This window comes from Podarcis tiliguerta (assembly GCF_965153285.1).
Source record: "Podarcis tiliguerta genome assembly, chromosome: 3".
Lineage (NCBI taxonomy): Eukaryota > Metazoa > Chordata > Lepidosauria > Squamata > Lacertidae > Podarcis > Podarcis tiliguerta.
The window spans coordinates 54,617,396-54,636,168 of NC_139536.1; the positions used below are offsets into that span (position 1 = coordinate 54,617,396).

At 40.0% G+C, this 18,773-nt stretch overlaps 1 protein-coding gene across 1 annotated transcript in view; it reads left to right on the plus strand.

Annotated features, from left to right (window-relative positions):
- SYNE1 (spectrin repeat containing nuclear envelope protein 1) overlaps positions 1 to 18,773 on the plus strand; it is a 286,933-nt gene that overhangs the window by 149,459 nt on the left and 118,701 nt on the right. The window contains exons 75-86 of the mRNA XM_083434682.1: positions 107 to 232; positions 1,336 to 1,512; positions 3,321 to 3,586; positions 4,978 to 7,138; positions 8,939 to 9,276; positions 9,999 to 10,143; positions 10,312 to 10,530; positions 11,910 to 12,172; positions 12,497 to 12,662; positions 14,189 to 14,344; positions 15,342 to 15,494; positions 17,192 to 17,374. Of these exons, the coding sequence (XP_083290808.1) occupies positions 107 to 232; positions 1,336 to 1,512; positions 3,321 to 3,586; positions 4,978 to 7,138; positions 8,939 to 9,276; positions 9,999 to 10,143; positions 10,312 to 10,530; positions 11,910 to 12,172; positions 12,497 to 12,662; positions 14,189 to 14,344; positions 15,342 to 15,494; positions 17,192 to 17,374 (4,353 nt within the window). The remainder of the gene's footprint in view (positions 1 to 106; positions 233 to 1,335; positions 1,513 to 3,320; positions 3,587 to 4,977; positions 7,139 to 8,938; positions 9,277 to 9,998; positions 10,144 to 10,311; positions 10,531 to 11,909; positions 12,173 to 12,496; positions 12,663 to 14,188; positions 14,345 to 15,341; positions 15,495 to 17,191; positions 17,375 to 18,773) is intronic.

Genomic DNA, 18,773 nt, shown 5'->3' on the forward strand with positions numbered 1-18,773 from the left:
ATGATTCTCTCCTGTTTTCAGTTCATCAGACTATTGCATAAATGAAAGCTTTCTTGATGAAATGTGAAAATATGTTCTCATGAAAAACTTTTCTTACTCTTTTTAGGTTAAGCATTTCAGAGCCCTGCAGGAGCAAGCAAGCACCTATTTGGATCTTTTGTGCTCTATGTGTGATTTATCAGACAGCACAGTGAAAAATACAGCAACAGACATCCAGCTGACAAAGCAAACGGTATGGGATAAACTGTGGCAGACCTCCTCTAATCCTTCTTAGAGGTGCAATTGTCTTACTGTGTCACAAGGGTCATATTAGGTAATAGCAGTTTGAAGAAGCTATTTCAATTTGCATCTGAAAGATATGCATCAATAGCATACCAACTGATGCCGTAATACCTAGAAAACAATCTTTATAGCAGGTAAATAAATAGACTAGTAACGTTTAAAATATATCAGTATTATTTTAAGAAGTCAGGTCTTTATTTTACTGCAGAGTATTGCAGCATTTCAGAGTGAGTTTGCATATTTAAGCTTTCTTCATTGCTGCTACATAAAAGATTCTAATATTTTCTGAGGCTGAAATCCGCCATGCAACAAAACTGCAATTGCAGTTGCACATTAGGAGTAGGAATCCTAACGGATACATTGACTTTTCCATTTCATTATTAAATTCTCAGTCCTATGACAGAGCAGCCATATTAACTTTAAAGTATAACAAATGCATTCATTTATGCACATGCATTTATACAGTGCAAACAAATCGGGTTGTTGTTGTTTTTTAAAAATGTTCTGAATGATATCTCCATAATAAGAAATTTTGCTCATAGTACATAGAGTATTTATTGTTGACAAATAAATTATACACAAAAACTGTTCAGCAATGACCTGTACCACCTGTAAACATTCAGATTGACTCTTCTTCCCAGAAAACAAAATAATACAAATCCAGGCCGTCTATAAACTATAGTCCAAACAAACCGGTACTGCTGACAATGTTTTCAAAGCCTCTAGAAAGAGAGGTAAAAGATGCAAAGAGAAACTTTAAAGTTCTGCGGGTGTTATCCGTTTCTATCCTTAATTTTAATAAAATTATTTAATGAGTGGAGTGTTCCCCATGCTATGGTCATATTGGTTTTGAAATTTCACAGGGTTAAGTCATTCTGGATCCTAGAGACTTATGCAAGCTTCCTTTATCCTCTATCTCTGTGGCCCATCCCCACCCCCTGCTGTAAATCTACCGCAAGAGTCTGCCCTACATAAAGAGGTAGTGTACATCTTAAGACAGCCCATAAAGAATTGCATTAAAATGTTCCTGCTACCCTCCCACATATTTTTCAGATTGAAGATCGGATAATGAACTCACAGTACCTTGCTCAGGGCTGGGAGGAAATAAAGCAAATGAAGGCAGAGCTTTGGATATGTTTCCAGGATGCAGATCAGCAGCTGCAGAATATGAAGAGGCGAGGGGCAGAGCTGGAAATAAACATTGCTCAGAATATGGTGTTGCAGGTGAAGGTAAGGGGCAGATTCCATTCAAATAAAAGAGAAATCTGTAGCTAACAGGTGATTTATTTTTATTTTTATGTTTGCATATACTTGACACTGTTTGACTGTTATATATTTCGCTGGAAGAAGTGCAAGTATGCAGAAAGAATGTGGGCAGGAGTGGCACTTTATGTGTGTTTATGCCACGGTATGTTAGAGCTGGAAGATGAATGCCCTTTTGAGTTATACAGTTGGCTTCATTTCTGAAAAATCAACCATAATCCAGGAAACTGATATAGGCCACTTAGGTTTGGTAGAGAACTACCTTCAGCTGGCAAAATAAAGACATTTTCCTCTGAAATTGATTAGTTATTTTAGAGAAGTAGGTAGTGGCCGAGTTTTCAAAATACATTCTATGCTTACGCCTGGGTAAAACAGTCTCCAGGTTATCTCCAAATGCCAGGTTGATAAAGTACATTAAGGGAGTACACGTGATCCACTCCACATAACATGGAGGAAGCTGTGGGACGGCATGGACCGGTCCTGCCTGCTACCTTTGCCATATGCTGCTGTCAACCATTTCATATTGATCAGAAAAAGTTCTCCTCACAGCTCCTACATTTGAAGAGAGACCCAAATCATCTGTATCTAGGGGAACCCTTTCTGATCAACATGAAGTGGACGTTCATTGGAAGAGTTAGATGATGGGACACAGCAGTGCTGAAGGACAGAGCTAGCCTGTGTGACTATATAGCTCCTCTGCACGTATTTCTAACATGGAATTTGCTGTATGTAACCCATAATGGAAAACTGTAGTAAATTTAATCCTACATTTTTAAAGAGCAAGAGTCATTGTTTTTTTAAAAAAGAAAAGTAGCCTCAGGGAAGGGGCATTTAGAACAGAGAATTGATGGGAAGAGAGTGCATAACATTTTCCTCACTTCTTCCCTGCTCCATGCTTCTTCCCTGCTCCAAATCAACTACCCTAAGCATCTTTTCTACCCATGAGATTCCAAAGCTGTGTTTGCTCTGCTCTGTGAGAATCCAGTGGGAAACCTGCTCAAGGAGTATTTTGGAGCAAAGAAACACTAAGCAGGGAAAGAGGGCCTGGGTGCCCCAAACCCTCACCGGAGCAGTTTATTTTAAAGAAAAAGACTGTCAGTAGTCTTGTTACATACATTTGCATATAGCATATAGTTTGCCTCTAAAAAAGGAGCTACAGTGGTACCTCGGGTTACATACGCTTCAGGTTACATACGCTTCAGGTTACAGACTCCACTAACCCAGAAATAGTACCTCGGGTTAAGAACTTTGCTTCAGGATGAGAACAGAAATCGCACGGTGGCAGCACGGCAGCAGCAGGAGGCCCCATTAGCTAAAGTGGTGCTTCAGGTTAAGAACAGTTTCAGGTTAAGAACGGACATCTGGAACGAATTAAGTACTTAACCCGAGGTACCACTGTATTGGAATTTCTACCTAAGGCTTTCCAACCTAAGGCTCAATTTGCCTTCTTCATGGGACATTATACAGAAAACAGGACAAGGAAGAGACAGTTCCCCTTCTAAGGGTGTAAGGAAGAGGGAAAGGGAGCTGTTGGATCCTTTGTCAACTTTCTTTCTGAATCTGGAGGGAAGATTTGCCATTTGAAAAAGCTCTTACTTCTTTGTTCCCCATGAATTGTCAAAACAGAAATCTTGACATCTCATGAAACAGAAGAATAATGATCTGTCTTCTATAAGTTTTTGTGATACAGCCTAAATAGAATGCATTATACATTCTCATTTAGTTCTCAGGTTGTTAATTCATTACTATTTTCCTTTTTGTATCTCCTCATACAGGAGTTCAGTCAGAAGCTGCAGTCTAAACAGACAGCTTTGACGGCTGTGACTGAAAAGGTGAGCAAACTAACCCAAGGACAGGAGTCACCAGAGCACAAGGAAGTAGGACGCTTGAGCAACCATTGGTTGGACCTTTGCCTTCAAACAAGTAATGTGCTCCTACACAGGGAGGAAGATCTTCAGAGGACAAAGGACTATCATGACCGCCTAAACGTAGTAGAAGTCTTTTTGGAAAAGTTTACACAAGAATGGGACAACTTGGCAAGGTAGGGACTTGTGGGTTGAGTCAAGAAAATCTGTAACACTTCTTTGATACAGGCATTGCTAAGGTGACCACTTTTCATTAGAGTATAGAACTATACTCACATGAATATTTGGAATTGCCATTATGCTTTTCTGGTTTTAAATCTATTCTGTTGTAAATGTTGCTCTTGTACTTTTGGAGGCCACATTGGTAGGGTTTTCCTCTAAAAGGCAAATTGTAATAAATAGAAATATTGTCTATATTGAGCTCTTTTGGTCCATTTAGTTCAGTATTGTCTGTGCTAATTGGAAGTAGCTCTCCAAGGGCTTAGATAAAGACTTTTGCTAGGCCTGATACCCTAGGATCTTTTTCACTGAATACAATAAAGATTGGGCATAGGACTTCATTCATGCAAAGAATGTGCTCTAATACTGAGCATCAGCCCTCCTACAGCCTCCACACATGTCCTCCACACTCACGTTAATAATGCCTCCGTAAGTCCCTGTCTCCTTCAGGACCAACTATGAAAATGGAAGAAGAGAATGAGCACGTCAAGAGTGAGCAAGTCTAAACACATGCTTGCACTGCTTGTGGACACAATAGGGTTAGGGCAATGTTACAGTCAAAGGAGATATTGGCATATTTTAGATTGAAGAGCTGGCAGTGTGTGTAGATGCTTTTAAGTTAACAGTAAGCCTCAAAGGTTTGCTGAAATGATTGAAAGGATAGCGTACCAAGATGGGTGAACTCCTCTTCAAGCTCACCTTGTAAGTTCAGTTTTTACAAGGTTTCATAGAGAACTCTCAGAAAAGCATGACCCTTTGAAGCCTTTTTGAGATATATATTAAAAATATCTTCATCTGCATATCTTCAATCTTCCTCTCTCCAGCCCATCTTCCACCTATTTATAAAGTTGCAGTCCCCATAACTGCAATTCAGAGTGGTATCTGCACTTGTCTTGCTGCTGTAGCAGAGCCAGGTAGAGCAAGGGAGGAGGAGCAAGAAAGATACTGGCATTTCTTCCTCCCACCATTGCCAGAGCAGCAGCAGGCTAAGCAGGTGCCAAGGTGAGCAGGTGGATTGGGGGGTGGGTGACTGGATGGATGAGAGGAGATGACATATTTGGTCTATAACCCAACAGAAGAACATGGGGGACTGCAATGCTTATCTTGGGGTTCATATTTGGAGGCAAAGACCTATGCACTCTAGTGACAGCTCCAGCTATACAGAACTTTGCAGTGGCAGTGTGTTCCGCAATGATTGCTTTACATGTGATTTTTAAATCTCTAATGCCCTTAGGGAATGAAAAGAATGCTTCAGATTTTCACATTGCTTGAACACCTCTTCCCCCCACCCAATGCCTGTGCTATTGTTTATATTGAGTTGTGCTCTTAATTTACTTGTTTTTAACAGATCGGATGCTGAAAGTACCACTACCCATCTAGAGGCTTTGAAAAAGCTAGCATTGGCTCTGCAGGAGAGACAATTTGCTCTTGAAGACTTGAAGGATCAGAAGCAGAAAATAACAGAACATCTAAATCTGGATGACAGAGAGTTAGTAAAAGAGCAGACTGGACACTTTGAGCAGCGCTGGATCCAGCTAGAGGACCTTATCAAGAGGAAAATTCAACTGTCTGTCACCACATTAGAAGAGCTGAGTATGGTGCAGACTAAACTTCAGGAATTAATGGAATGGGCAGAAGAGCAGCAACCTAGCATCTCTGAAGCTCTCAAACACAGTCCACCACCTGAGCTGGCTCAGAACTTCCTCATGGATCATCTCACCATTTGCAGTGAAGTGGAAGCCAAACAACTTGTTTTGAAAGCACTCACAAAGGATGCCAGTAGGGTGATGACTAATTTGGGGCTTAATGAAAGACAGGTGCTCCAGAAATGCCTATCAGATGCTGAAAATCACGTGGATTGCCTTAGCGATTTGGTTGGTCAGAGGAGAAAGCACCTGAATAAGGCATTATCTGAAAGGACTCAATTCCTCCTGGCAGCCTTTCAAGCAATGAATCACATCCAACAACATGAGAAAAAGGTAATGTTCTATGAGCATATTTGTTTGCTACCAGAAGATGTAAGCAAACAGATCCGAGTTTGTAAGAGTACACAAGCCAGCCTTAAGGTCTACCAGAGTGAAATATCTGCCCTGTGGTCTCAAGGGAGGACATTAATGAAGGAAACAACAGAGCAAGAGAAGACTGAAGTGTTAGAGAAACTGCAAGAGCTACAGAACATGTATGACACTATTTTGCAAAAATGTAGCCAACGACTAATAGAACTGGAGAAACATATGGTTTCTAGAAAATATTTCAAGGAAGATTTGGATAAATTATGCCACTGGCTTAAGCAGTCTGATATTGTTTCATTCCCAGAGATCAATTTAATGAACAGCAATTCTGAACTTTATACCCAACTAGCAAAGTATCATCAAATTCTTGAGCAGTGCTCTGAATATGAAAATCTTCTGTTGACATTGCAAAGGGATGGCCAGGAAATCTTACCATCACTCAATGAAATGGATCGTTCTTATCTTGATGAAAAGCTGAATGCCTTGCCTCAACAATTTAGTGTGATTGTTGCTCTGGCTAAGGACAAATACTGTAAAGTCCAAGAAGCAATCTTGGCCCGTAATGAATATGCATCATTAATTGAATTGACAACAAAGGCTCTGTCTGAATTGGAAGATCAACTAGTGAGCCTACATAAGGCCCCTTTTACCCTCTTAGCCAAAGAAGCTGTGTCACTCCAGCAAGATTACAGAAGCATCCTGGCTGAAGTCATAAACCTTGGTGCTGCTGTTGATGAATTAAACCAGAAGAAGGAAGCATTTCGGAGCACTGGGCAACCATGGCTGCCAGAGGAGATGCTACTGCTTACCACCTTGTATCACAAACTAAAAAGGCAAATAGAACAGAAAGTAAACCAGTTGGAAGATATGATAGAAGCCTATCAAGAACATGAAGAAATGTGTAAGCAACTTGAGATGCAGCTAAATTCTGTAAAAGAAGAACAAGCAAAAGTTAATGAACAAACACTCCCAGCAGAGGAAAAACTGAAAATGTACCATTCCTTGGCTGGTAGTCTGCAGGATGCTGGGATCCTTTTGAAACGCATAGCTGAACATCTTGAGATGCTTTCCTCCCAGCTTGACCCATCTGTGCATGAAGGAGCAAATCATCAGGTGCGAACCTGGCAGGAGATGTTGAAGACGTTGCAAACTGCCATTGGTGATACTGTGATAGAGTGTGAAAACAGACTGGTGCAAAGCATAGATTTCCAAACTGAAATCTGTCGCTCCCTTGATTGGCTGAGGCATGTTAAGGCAGAACTGAATGATCAACTGAGTATTGAATTAAAGCTGAACATTATCCAGGAAGAGATTCGTAAAGTTCAGATTCAGCAGGAAGAAGTTCAGTCCAGCCTAAGGATAATGGGAGCACTAAGCAGTAAAGAAAAGGAGAAATACACAAAGGCCAAAGAACTGATACCTGCTGACTTGGAAAATAGTCTTGCTGAACTCTCTGAACTTGATGGTGAAGTGAAAGAAGCAATACACAAGCGGCAGGTCAGTGAATCATGCATTCCTTTAATTTTTTTTTCCCCCAACATTAAGAAGACAAGGAATTAAAGATTTGTATTAGAATGATCGGGCAGGGGTACCTTTACCTTTACCTTTATTAGAATGATCAGTATGGCATAATAATCAGGGTTAACCTGCTGAAGCCAGTTTTACATTTCATGCTGGTAGTATGGCTGTCATTGGCTCAGTTTGCTCTTAATTCTTAGCCAAACTCTGGTGATGCGTGAACAAGCAAGGATGTGGGCAGCCCTATTTAGGGAAGCTTTTAATATTTAATGAATTATTGTATTTTAATATTTCGTTGCAAGCCACCCAGAGTGGGTGTAGTATAAATACATCATCATCATCATCATTATGATTTGAAGCAAAAAAGTAGCCACTTTGCTCTTGTCCTGCTCATACTGCTGTGCTATCACCATATAAGACATGGTTTGGCTTAGCATCATATCTGAATGCGGACTCATGGTGCTTCTACTCAGAACATCAAATTTTGTGTGTATATCATGGTTTTTCTGGAGCAAGACAAACTATGGCTTAGATCTGGTTAGATCAGTAGAATCAGAGGAGGAGTGAAGTGGCTGTGTTTTGTTCCAGGTGCCTACATTCCTGGTTTAGGACTACCAGAGAACCTGGCCAACAGAACCTTAAACAGCAAATGCAATGTAAATGCCAATTAAAAAATAACAAAAGTTATTATACACCAAAGGTTTTTTGGTCCACAGCTCCTGAGACCATAGAGGCAAGGCCCTAATCACTTAAAAGATTTTGGTGCCCAAGTATGTATCTAATTTAAAATAGAAACGATAATAAACCATAAAATGAAATTTGTATTTTTCAAAATGAAACAAAACCTACAGTAAGATGGGAAGTAATGTTTATTTTTGTATACTTCCACTTTATTTACATTTGAAAAAAAATCTCCTACTTTTAAAATTGCAGTCTTTGATCAGATCAAAACTAATTTTATATAGCACATCGGCTTCTATACTTAAGAGATAAGACATCCAGCCTGCCCTGTTGCACAGTTGTTCTGTTCGGATTTTTAATATACTTCACCTAAGAAAATGAACGCTCAGCTGAGCAATTTGTGACCATTAATGTTAAAAATCCAGCAATGGATTAATCCATCCCTGCATAGAGACTTTACTCTCTCCTTTTAGTCTGAACTGCCTCACGCTGTGGACATGAGCATAATGCACTCTACTAATAGTCTGGCCATAAACATGAAGCATGTAGGACTTGCTCCATGGTAAACATGTTTGTAGGATCATAACTTTGCTTCTTGGGCATCATCAGTGTCTTTTTACTAAGAGAAGCTTCCTTTAATAGAGTTTGTGGAAGAGGGGAAATCTGTCGCATAAAATACGGTAATGAGCAATAGTAAGACAATTCTAATGCAGATATTTTGTGCAGGAATGTGGGAAAGCTGTCCCTTTATTTTGATTGAGTTTCCCACTCCATGATCTTGGAACTTGATAGAAACCCTTCAGTGTCTCTAGTAACACTTTTTAGGAGTATATGTACACTTGAATGCACTTCTAAATGCAGGTGTTATCTGTTGTATTCAACAAGGCGTGTATTTTGCATTAGTCATCCCTGCTCTTAAACTCCAGTACGGTTTCCAGGTAGATTGGACAGAAGGTGGATTCAACATCGCTGTTCATTTTAGCAGAACTGTGTTAAATCAAACCTGCTGGTTATCACAGCCTCCCTAATTATATATGTTATATAAGTGGTGTTTTTTCTTAATGACCATACATGTCATTTTAATTTGTTTGTTTTCAGGATAAATTGAATAAATTATATAGCCTGTGCCAAAGATACTACCAGGTTTCCCAGACTGCTAGTGACTGGCTTGAAGACGCCCAGGAACTGCTACAGTTGGCACGAAATGGCCTCGATATGGAGAACTCGGAGGAAAATCTAAAGAACCATATAGATTTTTTTAGCACTGAAAAGCAATTCCGTGTGCATTTGGGAGAACTGCGGACCCTTGTGGCCGACATGGAGCCCTTTATTCAAGTCACAGGAAAAGAGGAGCTGGAGCAGAATGTGAAGGCTTTAGAAGAGAAAGGCGTGGAATCAGAACAAGAAGCACAAGCCCAGAAAGTACAACTGCAAAGGTACATTTTCAGTTTTTGAAATGTCAGATAATATGTCTAGCAGATGGTTGTCACACAAAATGACAAGATAGTTGCTGTCCTCTTTTCAGAAAGGCAGCTGTGGGGAAATGGGAGGATAAATCCATGACTTCTGTTGTTGGCTTGTAAAAAGGTGCCAGGGTGCTGATGGTGATGTACCTTCCCCACTTTAGCCCTGCAGTCAACATTTTGAACCAGTCAAAGCAGGTTCAGAGACATACCCATCTTCTCCTGGCTTCTGGAGCAGTTCCCATAAAGATATCAATGAGCTGGGCAAGCATCTACCTCCGTTGATAGTTCTGTTGCTGACTCCTAGGGTTGAACCACTTTTCTATGGATCTGAGCCCCGTTTGTGTCTCTGTGCATGTTGCTTTAGAGTTGTTATATACTACACGGTTTAGAGTATTTTTAAATAAATAAATAAATTTCAAGGGGCTGTTTCTCAAAAAAGAGTAGTAGGCTTGTTTGTTTTTTGGTCCATCATAACTTGAATGAATTAAATGCAATTAAAAGACCGTGTTCCACATCATTCATATTTACTATCAGTATTTTGCCATTGCCTTGCTATGGTTATTTTATAAAACATTTACAGTGCAATCCAGCCAAAGTTAAGCACTGCGGGTTTTAATTGCCATTGATTTCAAATAACTATATATGCCATTGCCTACTCAGAAATAAGTTCCATTGTTTGATTTCTTTTCAAGTTGTGCTTCTGAGTGGCAGGAGTATCAAGTGGCAAGGCAGCAAGTTATTGACCTGATGAATGAATCTGAGAAGAAATTATCTGAATTTTCCATAGCTAAAGCAACTTCCAGTCTTGAAGCAGAAGAAAAATTAGTATCACACAAGGTAAAGCTTCTGAATTATGTCAGGTCATATTTTCTCCACTGAAACCACAGGCCTTAATTTAACACAATCTGTTTCAGCTATGCTACACACTTAATGAAGCATAAGATACGCTTAAAAAAATTAATTATTTTCTTAAGATGCGAAAAATCATTCTCTTTGCTTCCTCAGTCACTGGTGTCTGTAGTGAACTCTTTTCATGGGAAGGTCACATCATTGGAGGAGAAGGCATGCCGCCTAGAGAAAATAGGCAACGATGCCAGCAAGGCAACCATAAGTAGGTCCATGACAACCGTTTGGCAGCGGTGGACAAGGCTCCGAAGTGTTGCCCAAGATCAAGAGAGGATTTTGGAAGAATCAATGCAGAAATGGAATGTATTTAACAATAAGGTATAAGGATCAAGGCTATTTGGTATCTCTAACTATTCACTATTAACCATTCGGTGCAAGTATATTTTGCATTTGTAATGTCAATACTCAAATATTCAAATGAAGAGTTATAGGAAAAGAATATTTTGCATGTACATGGAAACAAATACCACTAAAGATGGCTTTCACTGAAAACAAATAATTTCTCATTGGATTAACTGCATATCTTACAGTGATGTGATGAAGCAAGCTAATCAACCTTTGTGTGTGGTGCGGGAACAAGCAATAAAATATGATGAACACAATCTAAGTTGGATAAATAGATCACAACTTATTGATTACATAACAAGTTTGGTGTAGGTATTGGGCGGGTACCCACGTGTTCAACCAGCCTACCTACAGATTGATGAGCTATATTTCAACAGCAGGGGTTGACAGTTGCTGAGGCTCATCGAGCCAATTATGGCAAACCTCCTTTGGCCACCGATGAGGGGTGCCATCAAGACAGAAATCTGCCCTCCAATACCCTTTAAGGGGATCTCCTGTGTGCTGGATCAGGGTGCCCCTCTCCTTCGCCTTCTAAGAATCCAGCCCAATGCCTCTTCTGCCGTAGGAAAGTAGGAAAGAACCAGCAATCCGAAAGAGAGCACAAATGCATGGGAAGATCAGTGAAAGTGATGGAGAAGGCCAGGCGGGTCCTCCTTTTATGCTCCTGGAATGGACTAGACTCCTGTGGTCTTCTCTCTGGTCCACCCCAGAAGCTCTTCCCCTTGGGAGCCCAGCAATGAAACTGACTGGCTCCCTGCACCACATGGGCATAGCCAGGATTTTTGTTAGGGGGGGCAGGACCGACGGGATTGGTCAGTTAGTTAAGTATTTCTATTGTTTTATTTGATGGGGAGGCTGCCTCCTGCCCCCTCTTGGCGACGCCCATGCTGCAGCACCTGATGCTCCACCCTTGACACTCTGTGAAGTACTTCTCCCTGGGCAGAAGCTCCCTGAAGCCTCCTGCCTTTTCTTCCACAGCCACACAGGGCCACAGCTGCAGCTCCTGGGAACAGGTGGGAGGGAGTATTATCAGCTGCAGAACAAGCTAGGAAGCATTGAGATAGCAGTGCTACTTAGATCTTAGGTTTGTGTCCAGTGGTGCTTACAAGACATGTTTTAGTAAGCATGTTATTAACAAAATCAAACATACTATAACCTAATTACAGAAGTACAATTGTGAGTAGCAAACTATTTTAAAAAATATGACTATTATGTGAAAGCTTAATTATAAACAACTGCAAAATATATGGGGAAGCAATTCAGAGCCTTTAAAATGGTTGTAAATTATTATGACTGACGAGTTTAAGGAAATGTTTTTTATTGTGTGTGGTTTTTTAAAATCTCATCTTTAGATGAAAAAAGCAACAGAAACTCTTGATCAGTTGCAAGATCGCTTACCAGAAAGTTCAGTAGAAAAGGCCTCAAAGAATGAACTTGTGGATCTTCTGGATTATCACAGTAATTTCACTCTGGAACTTGAACAACAATTGTCATCTCTGGGTCTGCTGAAGCAACAGGCTTTTAGCATGCTTCGGGACATAGAAATAGCATCTGGTTCCCAAGAGCAAATGCCTATCATGCAAGAAATCAAAGCAATGCAAGACAGATGCCAGAAGTAAGAAAAAACTATTTTAAACTGTAAATATTGGCTATGATCCATAATTGTATATATTCTGTGAATTTTTCACTTTTGAATATAACAGTTTAAACTGTACAAGTACACAATATTGGTTTCCATCAGCATAGGATAGGTGATAACTTGAACTTGCTGATTTAATTAATTATAACAGCCATAATAATAACATTTATATTCCATTTAAAATATAAATGACAAATTTAATAAATAATAGCATGTGTCCACTAGTGTACTCCAAGGTTTTGACAAATGTATGGAGAAGTGTGCTACTCAAATCTTTAAAATGTTGTTTGTATTTTTAAGCATGCAACAAAAGGTGAAAAGAAGTGGGAAAGTGGTTAAACAAGAACTTAAAGAGCGTGAAGAAGTTGAAAAAGAGATTAATAAAGTGAAGTCTTGGATTCAGGAAGCCAGAGAATATTTATTAAATCCTACAATTGAGATAGATCCCCAGCTTGAGGAACTGCAGGTATGTCAGACTTGTATACAGTGCCAGTGTGTTTCTGTAGATTTGGGTATTTCTGTAGAAATTGGTTGTGGTGCCCTGTGCAAATTTTAGAATGTACCACACGATTCTTTGCAGCAAACTGAGGTTCCACAGCAGACAGACATGAGAAAATTCAGTTTTAAAAGGATTCCTTTAGGATATGAAGCATGAACACCACTGATTTAGTGAAATCCCATAGCTAAAGTATTTCTCAGACTCCTTTCAAAAAAAAATTAAAAACTTCCAATAAAGGGAATCCCAAAATTTACCTATTACAGTGTTCTAATCATACATACAATGGATTATGTAATACAATATTTGTCAAGTGTCTCATAAAAAAATGGGGGCAGAGCAGGCCGCTGTACCTTTTAAATTACCTTTTAAATGGCTGTTCCCATTTACAGTGCAAAACAGATGTTACTTATATGCTTATATCATTCGAGTAACAACTCGAAACCAGCTTTATGATTAAATCAGAACAAGTTCTTTGCATTTCTCTCCCATATTTCTGGTTTTATAATTGTGACTGAATCCAACATGGAAGCCACTGCCAGAAATAGAGATAAGGCAGTGGATGGATTGCAAAGTTTTGCAGACCATGTGTTAGTGAAAAAGCACACAAGAATAGTACAGCATCAAGATTTGTTGACAAGGCACAGTACAAACTGTAATCAAGACAAAGGGTGGCCAGCTGGTTCAGAGAGCAGGGTGACCTGGAATGAAATACTCCTGCAGTGAGGCTCTGCTTTGGATAAGGTTAAGGAGGAATTCAGCATTGTGCTAAGTTGGTCATTGAGTCAGTGTAAGCATTTCAGCCTTCCAAATGGAAAATATGCCCCTCTCTTTGCCGCAAAAGCGCTGCTCTGGAGATTCTCTCACCCATCCACTAAGCCAAGGGGGGGGGGGGGTTGTAGGGGGAAATCCCCATTGCAAGTGTGCAGGGCTTCTGCTGATGGGACACATTAGGTGAATCCTATTCAAAGACTCAGTTAAAGCTGTGTTTCTGATGTGTGTGCTGTGGCTGGATGTTTGCCCAATGCCTCTATGACTGATGTGTGCAGAAGCAGGATGCCTGAGGTTGATGACGTTTCCAAAGAACCGTCACTCGGAGGATACTAGAGAGGAAGCAATATTGGCAACAGGCTAAAAGAAGTGCAGTCATTTGGGGTTCTTACTATCCTACTTCCCAAGAAATAGCATATGAGGAAGATTAAGACACTGCTCACTGAGCTGGCCTCCCTCATTATCATTGTTCTGGAAGTAACAGGACTCCAGTGATGCAGAAGTATCCAGGTCAAGGTTGCTTGCTGTGGGCATACAAAAGGGTTCAGCATTATCTTAGATTATCTCTGTTGTCAAAATAGACACACTGAGGTGGGTGAGATTTGACATATTAGAGACAAATTTCAGAGAACACCACTCATTATTTTGTAACCGTATGAAATGTGAAGCTCTAAAACCTATCACTTTTCTCCACTCTCTTGGCAATATTTTCTCTTTCCTGTTAGTCTCTCCTCAATGAAGCAACTATTCACCGCCAGGCTGTTGAGAAAATGGCTGAACAACAGCAGAACAAATATTTGGGACTTTATACCATTTTACCTTCAGAGCTTTCTCTTCAGTTAGCAGAAGTCGGATTGGCACTTGTAAATATACATGAACAGGTAAAATACTTGAAGTGAATACTATTAATTCTGTAAATGGAGTCATGTAATAGCAGAATGATAAGTGAAACCACACGCGCACATGTACAATCCCAACCCCACAAAATGGGTGTAATTCCTCCCCCCATACAGCTGTGGATATAGAAATGGGTCTTGGTAGAGAGCATTAAAGCATTTTTCCCTATCCCACCTTGGTTGGTCCTCGGCACTACTGTACAGCAACCATTTCTTGCAGCAGGAGCCTATCTGGGCTTTCCATATACAGTGGTGCCCCGCAAGACGAATGCCTCGCAAGACGGAAAACCCGCTAGACGAAAGGGTTTTCCGTTTTGGAGGTGCTTCGCAAAACGAATTTGCTATGGGCTTGCTTCGCAAGACGACAATGTCTTGCGATTCCTGGGGGGGGGGGTTTCGCTCCCCACCCCCTTTTTCTAAGGCACTAAGCTGCTAATAGCCTTTTAGCAGCTAATCCGCTAATCCCTTAAGCCTTTAATAGCCGCTAATAGCCGCTAAACCGCTAATAGCGCTAATCCGCTAATGGGCTTCCTTCGCAAGACGAAAAAACCGCTAGACGAAGAGATTCACGGAACAGATTCTTTTCGTCTTGCGAGGCACCACTGTATACATCTAACTCTGCCTTCTTTTCAAGGGATCTGAATGCAATTTACACACATTTGGCCAAGAGGCCAGCTGGGGAGACAGAAGGGAGTGAAGAAGTCTCAGCTGAGCCCTATGTCAAACTCCTCACTTACATACAGCAAGGCAGAAGCATGCTCTTGTCCCAGTTTTCTATTGGAGAGATTCTTGGCTGCAAAAGTTTGTGTAAAAAATTACTGTTAGACTCTGTTAAGTTGCCACAACTTTCTTGCATTTGTCTAAGGAAATGCAAGACTACATACATAAACATACAATTTTGTGGTCACACTGATTCTCTATAATTGATGTATAGTAAACCAGCATGTTTAGTTGCTCTTTTTTAACTTTGGTTTTTTGGCAGATTCAAGCCAAAGAAAAAGAAGCTCAGCAGAGCAAAGCACTGAATCAAGAATTTGATCAAAAGATTCAAGGGATTGCAAAAGAGCTCGATTCAATTCTATTTAAACTGAAGGAGAAGACAAATAACATAACACAAGCTAAAATGGATCAAAGGGTAAATAAGATTCTACTTTGTACAGAATCACTCCCTATTTAATAATCTTGTAGAATCAAATATTTACCAAAAAAAAAAATCTGTATCAGGGATAGCCAACTTAGTGCCCTCAAGATGTTGAATTGAAAGTCCCATTGGCTATGCTGGCTGAGGCTGATGGGAGCTGGAATCCAACAACATGTAGAGGACACAATTTGGACTTCCCCTGTACTGTGTTATGAAGCCTGGAGCATGGAGAGAGAAGGCTTATAATGAAAGTGGGAAGATATCACCCTTTGGTATCATACGTGAAAGCTTTTAAGACTGCATTTGACTAATGGCTGGTTCATGTATGTGTGTGTGTCAAATTATTTCTTGTGAGCGGATGGAAAGTTTAATGAAAAGCTTCTCTTTGAGGATCCTGCAAACGATTGATGATGTCTCTGCTCTCTGATGATCTGTGATCATTTATCCACACATAGAAATCATTAGTTGATGCTAATCATTTTTGCAAGTGTGAAAGCAAAAGATGGTTTGAGAATTTGCCATCTTCACGCATAAGGATAAGCCAAACTTTCTGGTTTATCATGTTTTAATGCAAATGAGCTGCATGCTGATGCACACTGCCTAGTTGATTCCACTTTGCTTCTCCCCAGGCATGAGTGGGATAAACCAGCAAGCTTGATTCTCCCATTATATCTAAAGCTCATTACTCTCTAACAAATAACAATGAGTAAACCAAATACAGTGGTACCTCGGTTTATGAACTTACTCCATTCCAGAAGTTCGTTCTTAAACCAAAACCGTTCTTAAACTGAGGTGCGCTTTCCCTAATGAGGCCTCCCCCCGCCGGTGCCCTTCCACTGTTCAGCTTCTGTTCTTAGATGGAGGTAAAGTTTGCAAACCAGGACATTACTTCCGGTTTTGCGGAGTTTGTAAACCAAATCATTCTTAAAACAGACTGTTCTTAAACTGAGGTACCACTGTACTCATGGCTTAAGGTTGGCTAGCAATATGGCTGGTTAAGGAGCAACAAACTTGATCCATGGTTTGGATATTGCAGCCAAACATTACTCCCACCAAAGGAGGAACAAAATGAGAGTAATTGCAGTAGCATGCTACTTGTTCATGCTAAACCATGATAAGCCAAAATTCTGGCATATCATTCTGTGCAAATGTGATCAATATGATTGTCTTTATGTCAATCTTTAAAAAGAGAGATATCAATGTTTCTTACTTTTAAATCAATAGAGAATATGTATAGATATCTAAATCCCCCATTTGTGTCGCATTGTACATACTATAAACATCTAATCCTACAAATTGTTGGGCTGACTGTATATAGGATTGGGAACTTCTTACTTTTAGATGTAAGACTCCATGGTATGGTCAATGATTTCTCTCTCTCTCTCTCTCTCTCTCTCTCTGTGTATATGTGTGTGTGTGTGTGTGTGTGTGTGTGTGTGTTCATGTCTATACTGTTACCTTAGTGCTTAGTATAACAATAATAACTCCTTTTGCATGTGTGGGAGGAAAACTGAGCTGGAAGCTATAGGAGAGAAATCTGCACATCCTTCCTATTCCATACAAAAAAACATGCTGAAAATAGTATAACAGTACTCACAAGACTTTGAAAGGAAACAATCTTCCCACTTTTCTCTTTTTCATTCAGTCTTTTCCATTTTTTTGGCAAGTAATGCAGTTTCTTCTCCCTCCAGCTACTGGGTGAAGAATTGGACAGCTGCAACATAAAGCTGATGGAACTGGATGCAGCTGTCCAGGACTTTGCAGAGCAGAATCCTCAGCTGGCTAAGCACCTGGCTGGCAAGATAAGCCAACTGACTGCTCTCCACCAGCAAACTATTAGACAGGCTGAGTACAGGGCATCAAAGCTGAGTCAGGTATAGTATTACGTTAATACAATTTCAAATATTGTTGAGATGTTCAAGTATTGTTGAAACAGATAATAGCAGGATAGGCTGAAGGGCTCTTAATACATCACAATTCCATGGGGGCACATAGAACTTGGTACTGTGCACAGAATTCAGTTTTCAGGGACTTTCACGTTTGTTTGTTTGTTTGTTTGTTTGCCTCCCCCCCCCCCCGCAAGTCTTCTGCTCTCTAAACTGTGATGATAGACATGCTGGAAATTTGAGAAGCCAAAGTGAAATTTCCAGTAGGTTAAGTTGAAGCTGCCAGCTCATTGCATAGTTCCTTGCCCTGAAACAATAACTAGCAAAACCAGAATACAGGAAAAAATGTGCAAAAATATGCAAGCATTTTTAGTTTGCATCTTTGGGTCATATTGCAGAGTTGAGATTTTCTCGGCATGAATTTCGATTTTGATTTTAAATTGCAGAATACACTCTACTGTGGCAACATGGTAGAAGGGATGAAAGTGGAAATTATGTGTATCTTTAGATGGTAATGTCTTTAAGATTTTAAAAGATTTTTAGACTTTTTTAAAAAAATACAGCTTTACAACACAGTGTGTTCAGAAGTAAGCCCCCCCCCCTTCCCTCCTCCCCTTTGACGTCTACTCTGGTAAATATGCATAGGATGGCAGTCTTATTGGGCCTCTTAAAATCCAGTAAGTTCAAAGGGCTTTTCAGAAAGTACAGTAAGGCTGAAAGCGAAATAAAGCCCTTATGACTCACTTTTATCCACTAGAGGCCCTCAGCCAGGGGAAACGTGTTTGCTGTTACTCTGTGGCATCTTGTCTTCCATGAGCTTATACCAATTTTCCGATGTGATATATTGCATGCTAATATTACTGAGTGACTAAGAGTAGTTTCTAGTGGTTTAAAATAATTCTAAATATTCAATATACTAGATGTCCAGAAAAGTACGTTGTATCTTGGAAATATAAACAACTGCCTGATTTATTTCTGTGTAGGGCAATATATTGCTCGCCCTTAAAAGGGATTGGTCCTTTGGTCTGTAGTCTGTGTGAGTACTCACAAAACATAGTTAAGTCAGTAGAGAAAGAGGTGTTGTAGATCAGGGAAGCAAGCAGTGCAGTCATTTGTGATAGAGCCAAATTGTTCTTAGTATGTATGCAGTGATACTCCCACACCTTGACATCAATACATCCTAATTCTTCCATGTAGAATTTTCAAAATAGCTTCATCTGCATAAGAAGTAGGCATAATAGGCAAATGGCAAATGTACCAATTTTAATGCAATCAGCACATTAGAACAATAATCGAGAAATGTAAATGTTAAGAAACTAGAAGAATGGAAGTAATGAAAATTGCTAGGTAAATAAAGTGATAACATTTCAGAAACCAAAAGTATTTT